Below are 21,411 nucleotides of genomic sequence, written 5' to 3'. Positions count from 1 at the left end.
GTCATTATCAGTTCAATTTTGCGCTACAGCTCAAAGACTGGCTACTACTCTTTACTGAGAAATCAAATATGGCCGCCATCATATTACTACATACATGGACAACTTTCAAACCGTATCACATAAATTTAAAGCAATTTAAACTTATCTGGACAACGATCCTTAAAGTTAAAGAGAATACTGATACTTTGTTGCGGTTACAAGAAAGCTGACTACGGAGAATAAAACAACCTTGGTATACCGAACCATGATGATCATTTCCTGAGAGCACATGGTACACACATTTCGTCTAGTCACTATGAATGTCAGTGGGTAATTTAGTTAGTATGAATTATGGCAGTTGAACAGGTGAATGACTTCAAGCACACTCAAGCACGAACTGGTCAAAGTGCATTGAACAATCATCGTGTGCTTACTCTATTGATGTAATTTTGAAGTTTGTAGAGACGATCGTATCTTGAAACTTCAAGTTTTCTTTGTATTCACATGTTAGTAAATGTGTGGAGCACGACGCACTCGGGTATACCACAATACCTTGTATAATTCACGACATATATCCACAGCGAGTGGTAGTTTACTGTTGTGGAACGTGTAATAACTGCAGTTTTGCAAGAAGGCTTGCTATCAAAATTGCAAAACAGCTAACTGACACACAAGCAATAAAAACAGAGACGTGACCAACTGAAACGTTTATCTAAACAACTTGACGTGCCATTTATTTTTAGAAGTACACCCCGTCCTTTACTTGAACGTGCTGAGAACAGATGTAAAAAAATGTAAAGATATTCTGTTTAAGTCCACTGTGATTAATTATAATAGCATTAAGTCCAAACAAAAGTAATTCTTATATTCACATACAGATGGTATACCCAGTCTAGACTCTGTACACTGCGCGAAACCTGAACAAACTCCTTTTTTTCGGACAAGTTACAGGAATACGCGATTGGTTTCAGCATTTACAAAATTATTAGCCATGATTCGGTTTATAGTTAAATATCAAAGAAAGATGTGCTAGGTTTGTCATAGCCGGATAGAGCTTTGTTAGCTGTATACACGGTAGTGTCGGTGAACAAGCTTGACCCGAACGCCTCGGTTCAACGTTAACTCTATTCGCAAAACGGTAATAGTTGAGGGAGTGTATATTGCTGTATACTGGCCCGTGAAACTAACTGGAAGAAACAATATAAATTCTTCAATTTCGGCCAAACAAAATACCTTCAAAAGACAATCGGTCATGCGACAACAGCTTGGACGAGTTATGTTTTCCTCACTAAATATATTTGATCTTATCTTGTTTGCACCGTTTTTGATAAAAAAATATTCAGTTGCAATTTCTACCAAACTTCGTCCACTTTAGAATGATGAATTTACACTGCCTCTTGTTATCTGGGATGCATAGACCCATTTCACTGATTTGTTTGTTTGCCTCGAACAACTGAATAGAAGGTTATGTTTTGAATTTCGGGGTTTCCCCAACCCGCTTGTGATAGTGGGCTTGTTCCATTTCTGCAGTATGTATTTTAACTACGATTATGCATATAAATCATTTTCATTTTAAATAATTAATTTATTATGTGAATCACTACTACTATGCATCTGCATTCCTGTAACAACAACTCTATCAATTTCAATAATAAACCAATACATTTTGCCTTTTTACATCATGTCATAGTTTAACCAAATAATACGCAACTTCGCATTCGAATTCCCATCGAAACTCGTCACGACACTTGACATCTTGTTCGATTTAACAGGAACACGCTATACAACACTTGACCTCATGTTTGTTTTACCATGGCAACGCACTAGAGTCCGCGCCTTTGCGCCCTCGACGGTGAATTCTGTCATGGTATAATGATCAGGTGACGATCAAATTAATGAACTTTGTTTGGACTGTCTATATGAAGTATAATTGTAGTTTATCACTAGTTCTCACGTTTCTGTTCTTTAACAAGTTAAATATTTACGAAAATGATAATTTTGTTACAGTATTTTTTGTTTACAGTAAATGTATGTAGGTATGTTTTGTCGACATAGAATATTAAATTGGTGATTTCGGGTAATGTTTATTTAAAGGGTCACTAAACAATAACACTGCGATAAAGACATTACATTTTCGACATTGTGATTTGTTTTCGTTTTTATGCAAAAATCATAAGTAGTTAAGGGAACATTATATAATAATTTGAATATGACACTTGAATAATTATGACGCCACAATAGAATTCGTACATAAATTAGCGTAGATTATGGGGAGTAAAAATTTATAAAATACTTACATGGAGTATGCATTTATAGCATAGTTAAATATTTCTTTTTTTAATGCTAAGAGAAATACAATATGAGTAAGTAAAAAATTCAATTAACAAACAAAATCTGATTAACATAAATAATAATAATAAACGGTGATAAATAAAGTTACATTTATGAAACAGTTACATGGAGTAAACAGTTCAAGCGTGGTTAAGTATTCTTTTTTTTAACGCGACGAAAGATACAATATGGGTAAGTAAAAAAATCGATTAAAAAAATGAAAACATCGAAAAGTCAATACACACTCTTTGTAATGAGAATCAAAGCCATAATCACTTATGTGTCATAAAATATAAAAAAACAGAGAAAATAATATATAATCGATAGTTATATAAATAGGGCATAAGTTATATGTTTGAAATTTCGATGTATAACTGATGCAATAAGTATGATCGTAAATTTGTACATCGACAAACTTATAGATTTGTGACCAGATACAAGATTTTATTTGTGTTTTATGGTATGCACGATTCCTTAGTTAAGATGATTGTTTAAAATACATTAATATTAACAAGATAGCAACTGCAATTACCACAGTAAATTTATTCTAATCACATGTTGCAGGGTCAAATAGCGACTTTCCTGGTTCAACATTGACATTGTATCATAAATCATGAGAATGACCATATAGTTTGAAGGACATATTGACCAGCACAAGAGGCAAAGTATTGATGGGCATATGTCACATGTATTCTTTGTCAATATTTAATAGTTAAATTAATAAATCTATCTCGTACTCGCAAAACAATTGCCACACGAATTTCCGATTCCTGAATTACAATCAGACGCGATGTTATTATATTTGCGCATGCGTAACACCGGCGAGGGTAGGATTAAAATATAAAAAGTCAAAATAGCACCGGTAGACATGCAGCCCGGAAGAAGTTAGCGGCATATTTTAAACATGTTTTTTTTTTAAAGATAACGGAGTGAGTGAATGTGGGTACAGACAGACGAAGGCAGCTAGAAGAGCTATTTAAGACAGGTAGGGAACGTGGATTTCCAGTTGAAAAAGATGATTTTTCAGAGAAAATGGACTGAAATAGAGATGGTTCGTGTGTATTTGAAATGATTTTACATAGTAAACTAATTAACATTTTTATGCAATTAATGACCAATTTGGTTTTATGAGTAGGCTTCTACCTTAAGTCAATGATCTTAAATGTCGTAAGCACATACATACAATGAAATATACACGTGTGAGTAAAATATGACCGTGACATAGCTTTTCAACTCCCAAAATACCCGCAAAAAATATGAAAATATAGCCAAAGATAATTTGCATGTTCGTTATTCTTGCTTAGGCAGAATAGTGTGCAATTTTTTAATTGGTAACTGTGATGTTCTATGCACTGCGACTCTGCGCGCTTGGAACGTTCAAAATATGATCTTCCATCCGGTTTGTTGACCCCAGGTCAGGCAATATGTGCAAGAACACAAACGATAAACTCGATTCGGGTGATACAGTGTATCCATACAGCATTTTATGATATAACTTATACCTTCCACACTCAACACACGTCAGGCCAGGCCGTGAATTCTGTCATAGTAATCTGCACTTAACTATGTATTTTTTATATTTGCATAATATTTATTTAATGTGAGAGTTATTTTATGAAAGCTATTTTATTCAAAATAGAGATTGCCATCAAAATCGTAGTTTTAGAATTATAGTCATTTGCAGTGCTATTGCTATAATTGATTGCACCTCGTTTAATTAATTGGGTTGCATAAATCACTTTCAGCGTTATAAACGTGACAACACGCTTTAATTCGAGTTTTCTATACGAATACAGGGTAGGTAGAATGAATTTTCTAGCGTAGCTGCCGAGGGGTTTTGACTAAATCCACATAATACTACGCCTTGATTAATTTTGAGTAAATCCATTGTAATAACATGTAAGGTGGCATGTATTTGTCATAATAGTCACTCCCATTGAAGTTAAATAATAAACTGATTCAAAGTTATATGTAGTTTATAATATCTTTATTGTGAAATAGAACAAGACATTATTTTATCTGAATGTGAAATTTACGTGAAATTTACATGTATGCTAATTTTTTCATTTGATAAAGAAGTAAATAGATTTTACGAATATTAATTGAGGAAATGAATTATAATAAAATAATACATGAATGTCACTAAAATTCAACAACAAATCTAGTACGAATGGCAAGGTGTGCTATTAATTAGAATTATTCTATGAAAAATGAATACAGTTGATTTCTTGACTAACACAAATAGAGCATCAAATTAATGTGTCTACATTCGCTATTTGTTCACTGACATGGGAAAACAACTGTTATGGAGTATTTGATCAGCAAATGTAAATCCAACCACAGACTCTGACCCAAAAAAACAGGAAACGAGCCCACCAACAAGTATGCAAATATCTGCAACCCCTCTTCATCATATCTAGAGAAAAAAAGAACATAGAAACACAATGAAATAATGTATATTTCATCTTGAAAATAGTTAGCTATATTAGCAGAACAGGGGCGCAATCAACATCTTGAATTTTAGATTCAAGTAACACTAGAGAATTTGTTCTCACCTCCGTCAGCATGATTTACAATATCCAGCCAGTACATTTCCCTTCCTGAACATGCGTCGTTTATTGTAACCCCAAAGCCGGAAAAGTCTTTGATTGGTGCCCCATTGGCACTGTAATGCATTTCCTCTTCGTTTCCATACTCTGCTACTTTTTTCTTTGAAGGAAGTTTAAAAAACAATATACATTATGAATTCTACAGCTGTATTTACGGTTACTGTAGTGATTCGCAAGCCGTATTATGTATTACAGTTTGACTGACACTATGACAAAAAAGTGAATTGATGTAAGATATCTAGAACCATAATCAACTGTACATCATCCATATGTTTTCTTGCCTTTACAGTTAACAAATACATATCGTATAATAACAAAAATACATGTGAAAACGAGATGAAATAACACATATTTAAATGTAATTAATTTGTGAGTATCAGCAGTATTTATGTTTCATTATTAACTTTACAAGAGCCTTTACCAGACAGTCGAAACGTAGGGTAGGTAACAAAAGCAACATTTATCAAGCACGGTTGCAATTGACGTTCGCATAGATATCCAAACATACTTGTATATTACATACCTCTTCTTCCTCTTGTAATAGAATTTCCTTCAATTTGGACGGTTCTTGCTCAGATTCTGTGTTTAGTGTGGTAACATAACACTTGTTCCCAATAGCAGGGGCAATCACTTTAATTCTCTGCAATAATAATTGTAAAATAATAAGTGTGTTAGTAGAAGTATGAATAAATAATGACGAAAACCCATTTGTGGAATGAATCAAAAATGGGCGAGAAAATGAGCGTGATTTCCCACGTGACTAAGTTTAATTGGCTGTTGTAAGATTATTGATGAATATAAATTGAAAAATTAAATACAAATCGTTATAAACCATGTATATAAAGCACTTTACCAGATTAAAATTATCGATGATTAAAGCGTCGTCAGCGTATGTTGAGTAGAAGACTTCAGTATTCTTCTCTTCGTCGATAATGATGTCCTGCTCATCATCGCCAAGTTGTATCTTGAAATTCACCGCCGACTGTGATGAATTGAAAACAAATACTAGCAGTAAACACATTATATTCTGTACTTAGAAAAGGAAAAAAATGGATTTGAATTGATGATAGATCTGAAAGTGAGGAGCGAACTTACACTCGTTGTTTCTTCAGCAGGAGCTGACGCAACCAAGTTGGCTACCAAACCGAGTAGTAGTATAGTAATCTTCATCGTCAGTTCTTGTGGAGTCTTCGGATTAGAGACAAAGTGAAGAAACATTTGACAGACCATGCTTATATAGGGTTGACACCACTTTCTATGTATGTACATCTTAATAAAAAACAACCTTGAAACTTGTCAGTACATGCACTTCTAGGGTACTCGAATCAAAAATAGTTTACAACCCAAACTTTTACTTTATATTTCCTTATGACATATAATATATCAATATCCCAAAGTGGTTTGCGACAGTGGAACAATGGGTACAATAATACATTTGAATAGCGTTAAACATGAAATTATAGATTGCCTTTTTCATAATTTGAAAACTGGTGTTGTGTATTTTATAGGATTCGTAGTTTTGGGACTATTTTCTCAAAAAACGAACAACAGACTCGTGCATAGGTGTTTTTATTTATTCCAATATATGTTCCTGGTTCACAGGGTCACACACAGAGCGTCTTTCCTGGTTCAACATAATTGGCATTGTATAATTTATAATAGCAATGGCCATATAGTTTGAAGGACACTTTGAACAGGCGAAGACGCAAACTCGTAATAAAGAGATGAGAATTTGTTTTGCAAACTTTTAAAATTTATTTATTACCAATATTCACTTAAATTCAAAAGGCATTCTCGTATTCGCAAAACGATTGTCACCTGAATTGATTATATTTTCTAATGCCTCAATCCTGTTGTATTGCTACAACAAAGTGTATTTACATAGGCTTTTTGTAATTTTATTTATAAAGGCAAAATTAGGTCTTGAACAGGTCTTGTAATTATTTAGTTTAAACTGCACTTTCTTTACGCAATTAGTATGTACATGCACACAAAAAAACTCGACTTTTTTAAAAGACACAACTCTGCCTTCCGTTAAAACATGTGCGTATTTGCCATGGGTGTATCTCCTTCAAATGAACAATAAAAACATCAAACATTGTATTTATGTCTATATCGTACTACGTGACGTCTGCTTGTATGGACATAACCGAATTTAAAGACTACAAATCACAAATAGGCTTAAAATATAGGGAAATGAATGTATCAAATAAGAATGATTTCTAACTATAAATGAAATTTTCATTTCTACTGCTTTTATAGTTGGTTACCATAATTTGTTTAAGAGTTGAAATATTACTGAAAAAAATTATACAATTCGCTCCAATTACGAAATGTATCTGTATATGTGTTCTGTTATACAATCAATGTTGTGAATATTTTTGGAAACAAATCCTGCATTCCATCAAGTACACATAAACAAAATATAAATCTATAAGCACGGCCTTTCCAGTTTTTGTTCACCTTGTCTATAGTCTCAAGAACTGACGGTGATGGGACGTTTTAACAAGTGACAATTGATACTGGAAGGGTCATGTACTGGCTAAATAGTGTAAACCATGTAGATGGACGTGAGAAAACATTTGTTGTGATACATGAGTTCGATAGTTAGGATGTTGTTATTATTAACAATATTTCTCAGTACATAATGCGAGTTATTTAAATATCATTTTTTGGTAGAAATGATGAAGGAAGGTTGTTGTCTAGTCGTATTGGCTGGTTTTGGTTCTGAGTAAGTTCATCTATCTTAATTTAGAGTATGCAGACACTGAAGACACATATGTGATTAATGATATGCATGTTTCAATAAACCAGGTATTCATGCTATATATACCATTTAGTGCATAATTATTAATAATAAACTTCATGAAATTGTCTGTACTAGATTTGTATTGATTTATAAAATAAATCATCAAGCTCGCCTATTTGTTCCATTTATGATTTGATAAAATAATTTATGTCAATGCTCTTAAATATCACACATACATACATGCAAGGAAATATGATAATTACATGAATACGAAAATATACATATAATAAATAACCCTATCATAACAATAGATCACACTGTCGAAGTGAATGACCGCCATGAAATATAGACATTGATTAAATGAAAATAATGTTTGCTTAGTGTCATGCTGATTGAAAATGTCAACCCATCTCCTTCCCCTTCGACACTTTAATTGCTACCATGTTGGCTACTCGCATATATTTTGTTATTTAGTTGAGAAGAAATGATATCAATCAAATAGGAATATATTGATTTTGTCAGTGCAATAAATCGTCAAATATGTCAATATTCTACGGAATTACCAGCGAAAAGATTACTTTAGTAACAGTAAGCACCAATTGACACGGTTTTTTTCCATATTACTAGAGATATTATGAAATATTTAAAAATGTAATATGGTTCCATAGGCTGATAGACTAAAACGGAGTTGCAAATATAGTCCTTTCTTCTCCTTTATTTATTTCCTTATCAGATTTACAGTCATTAAAATATAATAGGGTCCCGCCTGTAGGAGCAGGCGCCAGTATCAAGAAAAACAGTGAAATCTAATAACAGCAAGAATGTTTACAATTGTATCATATATTTATTCGACAGTGGAAATGTGCCGACGCCAACCTCTTTCATGGAGTTCATCAGGAGAACAACTTGCTCGAGGTTACACTATAGATAGAAATAACTAACGACAGTAGTGAAATTCAAACAGATGCATCTACTGACAATATGTTGATTCACTTGCACTCCACAGCCAAATTCCGCACAGCGTACAAGACGGCTGTAATATCATTGTAGTACGATGTCAACAACTAACAAATCTGCGACGTACTGAGTACATAATTGTAGAACAGAGAACACATATACAGACATATTTCATCATTGGAGCGGATTGTATAATTGTTGTCAGTAATGCTTCAGCTCTAACCAAATATAAAAACAGTGGAATTGCAATTTTCATTTATAATTGGGAGTCATTCTTCTTCTATACATTCATTCCCCTATATTTTAAGACTATTTGTGATTTGTAGTCTTTAAATTCGGTTATGTCCATAAAAGCAGACGCCGCGTAGCACGATATAGACATAAATCGAATGTTTGATGTTTTTACTGTTCATTTGTAGGAAATACACCCATGGCAAATACGCTTACGAGACTGTCTTTTTAATTTAGGTGAATATAGGTAAAGAGTACATTTTAAAAATTCGCAAAATAAATTCTCATCTGTTTCACGAGTTTCCGTCTTGGGCTGGTCAAAGTGTCCGTCAAACTATATGATATGATAAATTATACAATGTCAGTTATGTTGAACCAGGAAAGACGCTTTGTGCGTGACCCTGTGAACCAGGAACATATATTGGAAAAAATTAAAACACGAGTCTGTGGCAAATTCTATATTGTAAATATTAATGTTTTTTGAGAATGTTTTCCTAAAACTAACGAATTTACAAAAATATTTATAAGTTTTCAAATTATGAAAAAGGCAATCTATAATTTTAAGTTTCCTATCCAAATGTATTATTGTACCCATTGTTTCACTGTCACAAACCACTTTGGGATATTGATATATGTCATAAGGAAATATAAAGTAAAAATTCGAGTTGCAAACTAATTTGGATTCGAGTACCCTAGAAGTGCATGTATTGACAAGTTTCAAGGATGTATTTTATTGAAATGTATACACATAGAAGGTAATGGTAAACCTATATAAGCATGGTCTGTCAAATGTTTCTTCACTTTGTCTCTAATACGAAGACTCCACAAGCACTGAAGATGAAGATTACTATACTACTACTCGGTTTGGTAGCCAACTTGGTTGCGTCAGCTCCTGCTAACGAAACAACGAGTGTAAGTTCGCTCCTCACTTTCAGATCTATCATCAATTCAAATCCATTTTTTCCCTTTTCTAAGTACAGAATATAATGTGTTTACTGCTAGTATTTGTTTTCAATTCATCACAGTCGGCGGTGAATTTCAAGATACAACTTGGCGATGATGAGCAGGACATCGTCATTGACGAAGAGAAAAATACTGAAGTCTTCCACTCAACATACGCTGACGATGCTTTAATCATCGATAATTTTAACCTGGTAAAGTGCTTTATATACATGGTTTCTAACGATTTGTATTTAATTCTTCTATTTATAGTCATCAACGATTTTAAAACAGCCAATTGAACTTACTCACGTAGGAAACCACGCTCATTTTTTCGCCCATTTTTTATTCATTTCACAAATGGACTTTATTCATGATTTATTCATACTTCTACTAACACAATCACCAAAAAACATTTTTTATTGCAGAGAATTAAAGTGATTGCCCCTGCTATTGGGAACAAGTGTTATGCTACCACACTGAACATAGAAACTGAGCAAGAACCGTCTAAATTGAAGAAAATTATATTACAAGAGGAAGAAGAGGTATGTGATATACATTTATGTTTGGATATCTATGCGAACGTCAATTGCAACCATGCTTGAAAAATGTTGCTTTTGTTACCTACCTTATGTTTCGACTGTCTAGTTAATTACGGCTCTTGTAAATGTTAATAATGAAACACAAGTACTGTTGATACTCATAAATTAATTACATTTAAATATGTGTTATTTTATCTCGATGTTCGTTTGTTATTATTCGAGATGTATTTTAATCTGTAACAGCAAATATACATATGGATGATGTACATTTGATTATGGTCACAAATATTTTCGGATTCTAGTGTACATCAATTCACTTTTTTGTCATAGTGTCAGTCAATCTGTAATACATAATACGGCTTGCGAATCACTACAGTAACCGTAAATACAGCTGTAGAATTCATAATGTATATTGTTTTTTTAACTTCCTTCAAAGAAAAAAGTAGCAGAGTATGGAAACGAAGAGGAAATGCATTACAGTGCCAATGGGGCACCAATCAAAGACTTTTCCGGCTTTGGGGTTACAATAAACGACGCATGTTTAGGAAGGGAAATGTACTGGCTGGACATTGTAAACCATGCTGACGGAGGTGAGAGAACATTCTCTGGTGTTACTTGTATGTAAAATTCGAGATGTTGATTGCGCCCCTCTTTTGCAAATATAACTAATTATTTTCAAGATGAAATGTAAATTACGTCAATGTGTTTCTATGTACTTTTTTCTCTAGATATGATGAAGCGGAGTTGCAGATATTTGTATACATGTTGGTGGACTCGTTTCCTGTTTTTTTGGGTCAGAAGCTGTGGGTGTATTTACTTTTGCTGATCAAATACTCCATAGCAGTTGTGTTCCCATGTCAGTCACCGATTAGCTAATGTAGACACATTAATTTGATGCTCTATTTGTAATAGTCAAGAATAAAACTGTATTCATTTTTCAATGAATAATTCTAGTTAATATAGCACACCTACCATTCGTACTAGATTTGTTGTTGAATTTTAGAGACCTGTATGTATTATTTTGTTATAATTCATTTCCTCATTAATATTTTTTAAATTCTATTTACATCGTTATCAATTGAAAATATTAGCATACATGTAAATTTCATTGCTACGCACGTTCAGATAAAATAGTTTCTTGATCTATTTCACAATAAAGATATTATAAACTACATATAACTTGGATCAGTTTATTATTTAACTTCAATGGGAGTGACTATTATGACAAATACAAGCCTTTTTACATGATATTACATTGGATTACTCAAAATTAATTTTGGCGTAGTATTATGTGGATTTAGAATATAAATAATTTGGTGAACATCGCATCCCTTGCCTATTTCTTGAAAACACCTCGGCAGCTACGCTGGAAAATTCATTCTACCCAATCAAAATTCGTATAGGAAATTAAAGCGTACTGTCACCTTCATAGCGCTCAAAGTGATTTGTGCAACACAAATAATTTTAAAAAGTACAAATGTTCACACTATTTTTAATGTAATAACTTGCATAAAATATCTCCCTCATTAATATAAATTACCTGCCAGGGCGAGTACATGGTTTTCTGTTATTATTACGTTCCCAAATTTGTTAAAGACCCCAGGAAATTTGTAATCAAAGCACACCTACACGTTCCACTAAGTATGAAAGGTTGTGACCTACTCTATAATATGATTGGAGATATTAACCAGGCGATCTATTAATCTACAGTGACGAAAATACCGACTGATAAAGACAGCAAATAAAATCTAATAAAATCAAAAGGCTATTCTGACGAGCAGTTGGCGACCTCCACTTTTATTATCATTTATTCAATACCCATATAACGAAGGTTCTGCATCGGTACTGAGTTATTCCTTGTACACTCATTGTACACTCTTGTCTTGTTTTCGTTAGTAAAACTAAACTCTTTTACACAAATCAACTATGTCAAATTTATTGCAATTAGATTGTCTATAATAATCCACTTTGCAGTTGTAACATATAGAGTAGTCTACCTCTGTTCTCTTCTCGACTCCCCAGCAACGCTATGCGACCGGAAGTGAAATTCCTCTACTCAGGTCTAGATCTCTTCCTGTGCAACGGCGTGTAATGTTACATTGTGGTATATTTATTTTTTGCTTTTATAATTTATATCTGTAATTATTCAGCCTTTCAGTATTTGTACATTGTTTAATGAGGAATAATGAGGAATAGTTATAATTAGTTCAATTTCCAACATTTTATCGTTATTCTTATCATGTATATCAAATCATGATTGAAGCTATCAAAACGCCTACTTTTACCAATATTTGATACTCACTTAATTTGCTCCGATCATGTTTTAGTTCTAGTTATTCGATTCAATGTGAACCAACTCGGGATAACAATTAACGCCACAGTGCAATTGTTATGTAATAAATTTGATTTTGCAAAGTCTTGGAAAGACATTATCAACTTATTTGTTAGTCGTGTAACTCAGTCAATAACAGTTATACGTACAATTTTAGATCTAGAATACATTATTTCACTGATGTTCTTCATTTATGCCGGGAATCCGCGTCACACTATAATCTATCACGACTGTGTGAGACATGGTGACATTAAGTACGTGTATTTAACATTAACGTCCAAGTTCGAAGAGTTAATGTGTCTTTCAAATACATAGAGTTTCAAATGTGATTTACATATCAATCACTAAGTTGTATATTAATATTTATATTGCGAGTGAACATACCAGGTTGGCAGTATGTCACAAGATTTATAGCAAATTCCCCGCAATCTTCAATTCGGCTGTATAACATTATAGTGATTTTTGATTTATGAATAAGTAAAACGAAATTACATTAACGGATGTGACTGATAACTTTTACTATAAAAACCTTAGCATCCCGTAGGCAGGCCAGTCACACTGGTTTTCAATACAAGAGGTTACGACCCCCCTGCCAAATACTAAGGAAAACTGAAACATATATATACACATTTACATGAAATATTGTCCACCTATGCGGATCTGTTTGTGCAGGAATTTTACGACCGTATGACTTTACTGACGTCAACCAAACTTGTTATGTGGGAAGTTGGCATCCAAGGCTGACAGGTACCTACACCTTGCCCAAGGGTGACCTGGAGGTTGTTGTGGCAAAGGATAACCTTATTCTTAAGTCCATAGACTTCACAACCGAATGTAGTTTAAAATCTTACCCAAATCAAATATATACATATTTAAATAAACGTAAAGGTTGCTTTTATCAGGTAATATCTCACATGTGAGGTAGAGTTGGTGCAAGGATTTTAAGACCGTATGCCCTGACTAACTTATTATGTGGAAATTGGGTTTAATATCTTAAGGCAAGGCTAGAAGGTCACCAACACAGAGTCAAGTTTGTGATATTATGATATCAAATTATATCTGCGACGTATTTGGTGCTTATTCTATTATATCAAACATAACTGTACAATTAAAACAGAATTGTAATTTTAGTAATGATAGGAAATCATTCATCTTCTAGTCATTTATTTCTCTGTAAGTTCGTAGTCTATTTCACAGATCGGGGTCTTCAAAAATTACATTGGATTCTACATGTAAGAGCAGACGCCACGTAGCAGACGCCGTACGATATCGACATAAACCAAATGTTTGAAGTTGTTATTGTTGATTTGTATAAAATACACACACCGTAAAATGTTTAATGAAGGCAGCAGTGTGTTATATTTCATAGTCATTATGTTGTGCATTTTATTTACGTACAGTAGTTTCTGGTACAGCGACACACATTTGTTGGTTTGAATACTTCTGAAGTAGTAAGATAGATTTTGAAGCTTAGGGGCGCAATTAAATGAATACATATAAATAAGCCTTCGATATTTATTCTCAGTTTGATGTCGGCATGCAGGAGTGGTTGCTCAATAGGTTTAGTATGTTTACGATTATCCCGTACCTTCTGTAGAAAGAAGTTAAAAGTTGGTACAAGCAGAACACATAGCTACAACGACCAGTTAAAGCGCGGCAGTCGAAATATACGTTTATTTCATCTCGATGGCCGTTTCTCGTGCCCTCATGTCACATTTTTGTTATTATTCGAGATGTACTTTTAACCTGTAATGGCAAGGACACAATCTCATAATCATAATCTCAGTCAATGTTCAATATCTAATACAGCTTGCAATTCATATCATCATATTGTAAATACAACTGTAGGACTCATATTTTATAGTGTTTTTCCTTCATTTACAGGAAAAGGTAGCAGTAAGGAAATGTATCATAGCGTCAATGGAACACCAATCAAGGATTTTTCGAATTTTGGGGTTGCAATAAACGACGCATGTATGTGAAAATAATAATCAATAGTTTGCAGGATATAGTAAAACTTCTTTAAATGTTTTTTTTTTCTATTTATGTAACACTATATTTTGTAATTTTACTATTTAGTGAATTAGATTAGTTAATGCATTTATTCTATAAAAGTAATTAACGTGAATTTTGCTTTGTGACTGCATCCTTATTTCGCTGTGTTGAACTGAATAATTCGGTTAGGTGTCTAACTAAGAATGTGCCTCTTGTTATTATTTCCCAGTCACCGATTTGTTTAAATTCAGCTGCAAGCCGAAATATTCGGCTTGTGCCAATAAGCTAATGAAATCTCACTATTATGAATATGGTAGCAGTTGATAGGGATACATGAAAAACATAATTTTGCATGTGAATAATATATAAATTAACAATTACCCCATCGTTTTGATATTCAAATTGGTCATGTGATGAAAAAAAGTTAACACCTAATATCAATTATTCATAGATTCACAGTAGTCCTAGCCATGACATCATTCGTATCAACTAGCTTTAATAACAAGGTGATTCTGTTTCTGAATAATGCATGTTACTCAGTGGCAGCGTTACATCCTTTAGACTCTTCCATTGCCATAGCAACTCTATATACATACAAAACTATATTGACAGGTGACCTGACAGTTGAAAACAATCTGATGACATATAATGATGTTGCCAAGAAATGAACAAATCTGTAAAACCCGTCCAAGTGTAACTATCGGAAATGCCAATATTTGCCATAAACATTAGCTAAAAATAATATCTTCTCGAAATGTACACATGACCAGGGAGCCCGCCAAAAGTATGTACAAGTTGTAATGCAATCGATTGTTGCTGTGAACGTTACGTCTGCATCCTATACGTGTTAAACGACATCGGACGGCAAATCACCTACTAAGGTGGGAGCTGATTTATTATTTAAGTAATATAAAGGAGGATACAACTCTAATAGGCGGGGCAATATACGCCACAATAAATGTTATAATGCTTTATGGTCGTATGTACTTCAAGTGCAAACAAAGTACGTGTTACGTTGTAGTTCTTTAAAGACATAGTAAGCAGTTATAAAATCAAACAAACTGATGGCTAGATCATTCGTTATGCTATGGGAATGTCCTATGGGGGCACTTAGTTATAAATGTACTCATCAGCAAGTACATATATTGTAACACAGCTGCGTTCTGGTCATGGCAATATCAACACTGGGACATACATTACGTAAATGGAATAACAAATCTGTTTAGTCGAGTGGTTGTCAATTACCTTCACACATGTTTTTCTACATATCATTCACATATGTTTGAGGTCATTATCAGTTCAATTTTGCGCTACAGCTCAAAGACTGACTACTACTCTTTACTGAGAAATCAAATATGGCCGCCATCATATTACTACATACATGGACAACTTTCAAACCGTATCACATAAATTTAAAGCAATTTAAACTTACCTGGATAACTATCCTTAAAGTTAAAGAGAATACTGATACTTTGTTGCGGTTACAAGAAAGCTGACTACGGAGAATAAAACAACCTTGGTATACCGAACCATGATGATCATTTCCTGAGAGCACATGGTACACACATTTCGTCTAGTCACTATGAAGGTCAGTGGGTAATTTAGTTAGTATGAATTATGGCAGTTGAACAGGTGAATGACTTCAAGCACACTCAAGCACGAACTGGTCAAAGTGCATTGAACAATCATCGTGTGCTTACTCTAATGATGTAATTTTGAAGTTTGTAGAGACGATCGTATCTTGAAACTTCAAGTTTTCTTTGTATTCACATGTTAGTAAATGTGTGGAGCACGACGCACTCGGGTATACCACAATACCTTGTATAATTCACGACATATATCCACAGCGAGTGGTAGTTTACTGTTGTGGAACGTGCGAATAACTGCAGTTTTGCAAGAAGGCTTGCTATCAAAATTTCAAAACAGCTAACTGACACCCAAGCAATAAAAACAGAGGCGTGACCAACTGAAACGTTTATCTAAACAACTTGACGTGTGCCATTTATTTTTAGAAGTACACCCCGTCCTTTACTTGAACGTGCTGAGAACAGATGTAAAAAAATGTAAAGATATTCTGTTTAAGTCCACTGTGATTAATTATAATAGCATTAAGTCTAAACAAAAGTAATTCTTATATTCACATACAGATGGTATACCCAGTCTAGACTCTGTACACTGCGCGAAACCTGAACAAACTCCTTTTTTTCGGACAAGTTACAGGAATACGCGATTGGTTTCAGCATTTACAAAATTATTAGCCATGATTCGGTTTATAGTTAAATATCAAAGAAAGATGTGCTAGGTTTGTCATAGCCGGATAGAGCTTTGTTAGCTGTATACACGGTAGTGTCGGTGAACAAGCTTGACCCGAACGCCTCGGTTCAACGTTAACTCTATTCGCAAAACGGTAATAGTTGAGGGAGTGTATATTGCTGTATACTGGCCCGTGAAACTAACTGGAAGAAACAATATAAATTCTTCAATTTCGGCCAAACAAAATACCTTCAAAAGACAATCGGTCATGCGACAACAGCTTGGACGAGTTATGTTTTCCTCACTAAATATATTTTATCTTATCTTGTTTGCACCGTTTTTGATAAAAAAATATTCAGTTGCAATTTCTACCAAACTTCGTCCACTTTAGAATGATGAATTTACACTGCCTCTTGTTATCTGGGATGCATAGACCCATTTCACTGATTTGTTTGTTTGCCTCGAACAACTGAATAGAAGGTTATGTTTTGAATTTCGGGGTTTCCCCAACCCGCCTGTGATAGTGGGCTTGTTCCATTTCTGCAGTATGTATTTTAACTACGATTATGCATATAAATCATTTTCATTTTAAATAATTAATTTATTATGTGAATCACTACTACTATGCATCTGCATTCCTGTAACAACAACTCTATCAATTTCAATAATAAACCAATACATTTTGCCTTTTTACATCATGTCATAGTTTAACCAAATAATACGCAACTTCGCATTCGAATTCCCATCGAAACTCGTCACGACACTTGACATCTTGTTCGATTTAACAGGAACACGCTATACAACACTTGACCTCATGTTTGTTTTACCATGGCAACGCACTAGAGTCCGCGCCTTTGCGCCCTCGACGGTGAATTCTGTCATGGTATAATGATCAGGTGACGATCAAATTAATGAACTTTGCTTGGACTGTCTATATGAAGTATAATTGTAGTTTATCACTAGTTCTCACGTTTCTGTTCTTTAACAAGTTAAATATTTACGAAAATGATAATTTTGTTACAGTATTTTTTTGTTTACAGTAAATGTATGTAGGTATGTTTTGTCGACATAGAATATTAAATTGGTGATTTCGGGTTATGTTTATTTAAAGGGTCACTAAACAATAACACTGCGATAAAGACATTACGTTTTCGACATTGTGATTTGTTTTCGTTTTTATGCAAAAATCATAAGTAGTTAAGGGAACATTATATAATAATTTGAATATGACACTTGAATAATTATGACGCCACAATAGAATTCTTACATAAATTAGCGTAGATTATGGGGAGTAAAAATTGATAAAATACTTACATGGAGTATGCATTTATAGCATAGTTAAATATTTCTTTTTTTATGCTAAGAGAAATACAATATGAGACAGTTACATGAAGTAAAAAGTTCTAGCGTGGTTACGTATTTCTTTTTTAACGCGACGAAAGATACAATATGAGTAAGTAAAAAAATCGATTAAAAAACTGAAAACATCGAAAAGCCAATACACACTCTTTGTAATGATAATCAAAGCCAGAATCACTTATGTGTCCTAAAAGATAAAAAACGAGAGAGAAAATAATATATAATCGATAGTTATATAAATAGGGCATAAGTTATATGTTTGAAATTTTGATGTATAAATCATTTTATATACCACTGTGTGATTTCAGATAATTGACAATCCATTTCTTGTGTAGGTAATAATGATTTTCAGGCTGCGACACACAGACTGCGGTTTGACTTTAATCTCCCGAATAGCACACGAGTATAGCGTGTGGAAAAATGATGACGAATTCTGAATGGAGACGCCTAAATGCTTTATGACAGGTGGCACTTTTTTTTTCAAAATGTATCTCGCGTAAAGCCTGACGAATGAATTGGTGAAGCTCATTACTCTCGAATTCATCATCGCAAATACTATAGCCTAAACAAAGGTTTAAGGTTTGCAACAGTGATTTATCTTACACGTTCTATTTTGATAATATGTCAAACTTGTTTACAGATGAAATTAGCGATAATATGTTTCGTAATGAGTTTATCACATATTTTTTTTCTCTACTGCGCCAAATAAAAAATAAACTACATTACATTACATACCTGATAATATGATAGATTTGTGGGAAAATTCTGATTCAGCGAAAGATTCAGCAGTGGTAGAACAAGTTGGACCTTTGATGATAGATGATGTTGAACCTGGACTGCCCGCTTTGCGTGGGGTATTTGTTTTTTGGAGCGAGTTGTGTCAATATATTGTTGTGACAACTGTGTACCGGGGTATATACCCTAGCCCTGCTCATGCGATTCAGAGGGTATCTCAATGTTATCGTCGCATAAACTCTCGGAAAAGTCGTTTATGTATTAATGGAGCTGCTCCGAGGTTATGATGCAGCTAATGAATCGAACCGTTTTGCAATCAGAAGAACGTTATCGCTATCATATTCATGTCCACTATCACCCGTAATGTGTTGTTTGATGAATAACATGTGCTTTTATGAGCGTGACTGGTTTTGGAGTTTAATGTTCCCGAATCGCCAAAATCAACTGTAAAGTGTTTAATGAATAACACATGTTCTTAGGGGTTAACGTCCATGTCACAACTGAGTTTTGCCTATAAAAAGCAAAGTTCATTTAAAAGTGTATATACCAAATCACTCTATAAGCTGTGTGACTACATAAAAGATATAACGGCTAAGCGAACTCTACACCTCGGACGCCATATTTTGTCAACCGTAAAATTAAGGTTATCAACACGTTTTCTATTGTAAACACCCGCCAATGATTCAGGATCATGGCTAATGGCAGCTAAGTGAAACTCGATTATTTTATTTTTCCGGAATCTGACATTTTGGTTTTTAAGGAATTTCAATTGATGAATTGGCAGTAAGTAATCACAATTTAGATTTTAGCTGTGTATCTCGAAGCCGTGGTGGCGGTATTTAGTTTTCAAAAATAGGATTTTGAAATGAGCGACAAAAATATCCTATTTTTAATTTGGAGCGTTTCATTTCATTGAATCGCTAGGGGGACTTTTCAGTCATTTGCATAGTTTCAGTCGACGGTTAGTCCAACAACGCACAAGCTTAAATTTTCTTATATGACATCATATTCGGGAACTAGACGCACGCTAACTGATTTGTGATCTTGCTTGAAATGGAGGTCGAACAAGTTTTTGACATATTGTACATTACTGGTATTATTCATGTCAAACAAGGGACTTCTCACGGCGAGATGAACTCTCGGTTGGCCGCTCTAAATCCGAGCATAGAAAATAACTAAGACGTCCCCAACATTATTCTGTTTCTTATTTTCCCAGACAGAAGACTATATTTCGTTACAGACAATGACAAATGTTATATCGCCCATGTATAAATGTAGCGTATGAAACTTGCCCTGCTGTGTTGCCAATGTGTCATAGTGCCGTCTAATCATCATTTGTCCGTTTAAATGCATTATAATAATGTGAAGTTCTCGTCGTGCTACAAAATGCCGTCTGCATGAGAGTGAGATTGAGAATAATATCTCGCTTATTTTTCAGTGAAGACAGCACACCTGAGAAGTCATCTACGAATGACAGTGCTTCGTGAGTTTATTTATTTATTTATTTATTTATTTATTTATTTATTTATTTATTTATTTATTTATTTATTTATTTATTTATTTATTTATTTATTTATTTATTGTTTTTTTGTTTTTTTATTAAAACACAACGTCGTATTGTTTGTGGTCTCCAAGCAGTAGTATCGCTATTCCAGATTTTAATTAGAGGTTCAAATTTCTTATTGAATCTAGCTCCTGCTCCCATGTGACGCAATTATGCATTGTAAAACAATTTATTTCAGTGTTTGTGTGATCCATTGATTTTTTTTCTGCTTTCCTTTTCTATCTTTCCTTTCATAGTTCGACAAGTATGAGGTTTGCAACACCTATGGTCATTTATTTATGTACTTACTTGGTAAGACTTGTGGGCACAAGTCCCATTTACAGGCCCAACACACGCATCAAAGTACAATTAATTTATTTATTTTTAAGAATTGACTGATGTACCTTAGATTTCAAACGGCTCAAGTAACAAGTTCTGAACCAGTTTGCAATAAATTATTGAAATTGTTCAAGCAACTCACAAGTGGGATATGTTTAAATATATTAATATATAGACAAACCACAGGGTAAAATATAAAAGCACGATTTGGGACATAACAATTCCAGATGAATCATATATGCTATTATTATACATCTGTCACCGGAACGCCCTAATTTTGCGGAATTTTACAGGGGTATTTTCATCCTGCTTAATAAGGAAATGCGAATTGCAAATATGGAATGATTACGCGCGTAAGCGTCCTCTAATAATAAAAATAAATATGACCGGCCTCCACGCAAAGAAGTTCCCTGATTATGTTCTAATTGTTTTGAATTTCGGCATATCCACGATGTATCACTGGAAGGAAAAGATGTATAATAATAAGGTTATTTCGAGGATACCTCAAAGTATGCACG

The 21,411-nt window shown here is 33.7% G+C and overlaps 2 protein-coding genes and 2 long non-coding RNA genes across 4 annotated transcripts; 2 read left to right on the top strand and 2 right to left on the bottom strand.

Moving 5' to 3' along the window:
* Window positions 1-4,275: 4,275 nt before the first annotated feature.
* LOC146733798 (uncharacterized) lies at window positions 4,276-5,015 on the bottom strand. The gene is made up of 2 exons (XR_014926723.1): window positions 4,866-5,015; window positions 4,276-4,726 (listed from the first exon to the last, which is right to left on the bottom strand). It is a non-coding gene; the product is annotated as an uncharacterized LOC146733798 (long non-coding RNA).
* Window positions 5,016-5,382: 367 nt separating this feature from the next.
* Window positions 5,383-6,149, bottom strand: LOC144345471 (uncharacterized). The gene is made up of 3 exons (XM_078006901.1): window positions 6,015-6,149; window positions 5,773-5,901; window positions 5,383-5,559 (listed from the first exon to the last, which is right to left on the bottom strand). The coding sequence occupies exons 1-3, from the start codon at window positions 6,147-6,149 to the stop codon at window positions 5,383-5,385; spliced, it is 441 nt and encodes a 146-aa protein (XP_077863027.1).
* Window positions 6,150-9,633: 3,484 nt separating this feature from the next.
* On the top strand, window positions 9,634-10,400 carry LOC146733797 (uncharacterized). Its single transcript, XM_085490963.1, has 3 exons — window positions 9,634-9,768; window positions 9,882-10,010; window positions 10,224-10,400. The coding sequence occupies exons 1-3, from the start codon at window positions 9,634-9,636 to the stop codon at window positions 10,398-10,400; spliced, it is 441 nt and encodes a 146-aa protein (XP_085347089.1).
* A 377-nt stretch (window positions 10,401-10,777) lies between these two features.
* Window positions 10,778-11,516, top strand: LOC144345469 (uncharacterized). Its single transcript, XR_013419380.1, has 2 exons — window positions 10,778-10,927; window positions 11,066-11,516. It is a non-coding gene; the product is annotated as an uncharacterized LOC144345469 (long non-coding RNA).
* Window positions 11,517-21,411: the final 9,895 nt, after the last annotated feature.

This window comes from Saccoglossus kowalevskii, chromosome 16, assembly GCF_978046115.1.
Source record: "Saccoglossus kowalevskii chromosome 16, keSacKowa6.1, whole genome shotgun sequence".
NCBI lineage: Eukaryota > Metazoa > Hemichordata > Enteropneusta > Harrimaniidae > Saccoglossus > Saccoglossus kowalevskii.
Note: the sequence above shows the minus strand (reverse complement) of the source record. Positions and strands in the feature narration are given on the sequence as shown.

What these genes read in the sequence shown, in the direction of transcription:
- LOC144345471 (XM_078006901.1), bottom strand. Translation starts at nt 6,149, where the DNA reads ATGGTCTGTCAAATGTTTCTTCACTTTGTCTCTAATCCGAAGACTCCA. An exon ending in CTGCTGAAGAAACAACGAGT is followed by an intron (nt 5,902 to 6,014) that starts GTAAGTTCGCTC and finishes AATTCATCACAG; the next exon opens with TCGGCGGTGAATTTCAAGAT. An exon ending in TCATCGATAATTTTAATCTG is followed by an intron (nt 5,560 to 5,772) that starts GTAAAGTGCTTT and finishes TTATTATTGCAG; the next exon opens with AGAATTAAAGTGATTGCCCC.
- LOC146733797 (XM_085490963.1), top strand. Translation starts at nt 9,634, where the DNA reads ATGGTCTGTCAAATGTTTCTTCACTTTGTCTCTAATACGAAGACTCCA. An exon ending in CTGCTAACGAAACAACGAGT is followed by an intron (nt 9,769 to 9,881) that starts GTAAGTTCGCTC and finishes AATTCATCACAG; the next exon opens with TCGGCGGTGAATTTCAAGAT. An exon ending in TCATCGATAATTTTAACCTG is followed by an intron (nt 10,011 to 10,223) that starts GTAAAGTGCTTT and finishes TTTTTATTGCAG; the next exon opens with AGAATTAAAGTGATTGCCCC.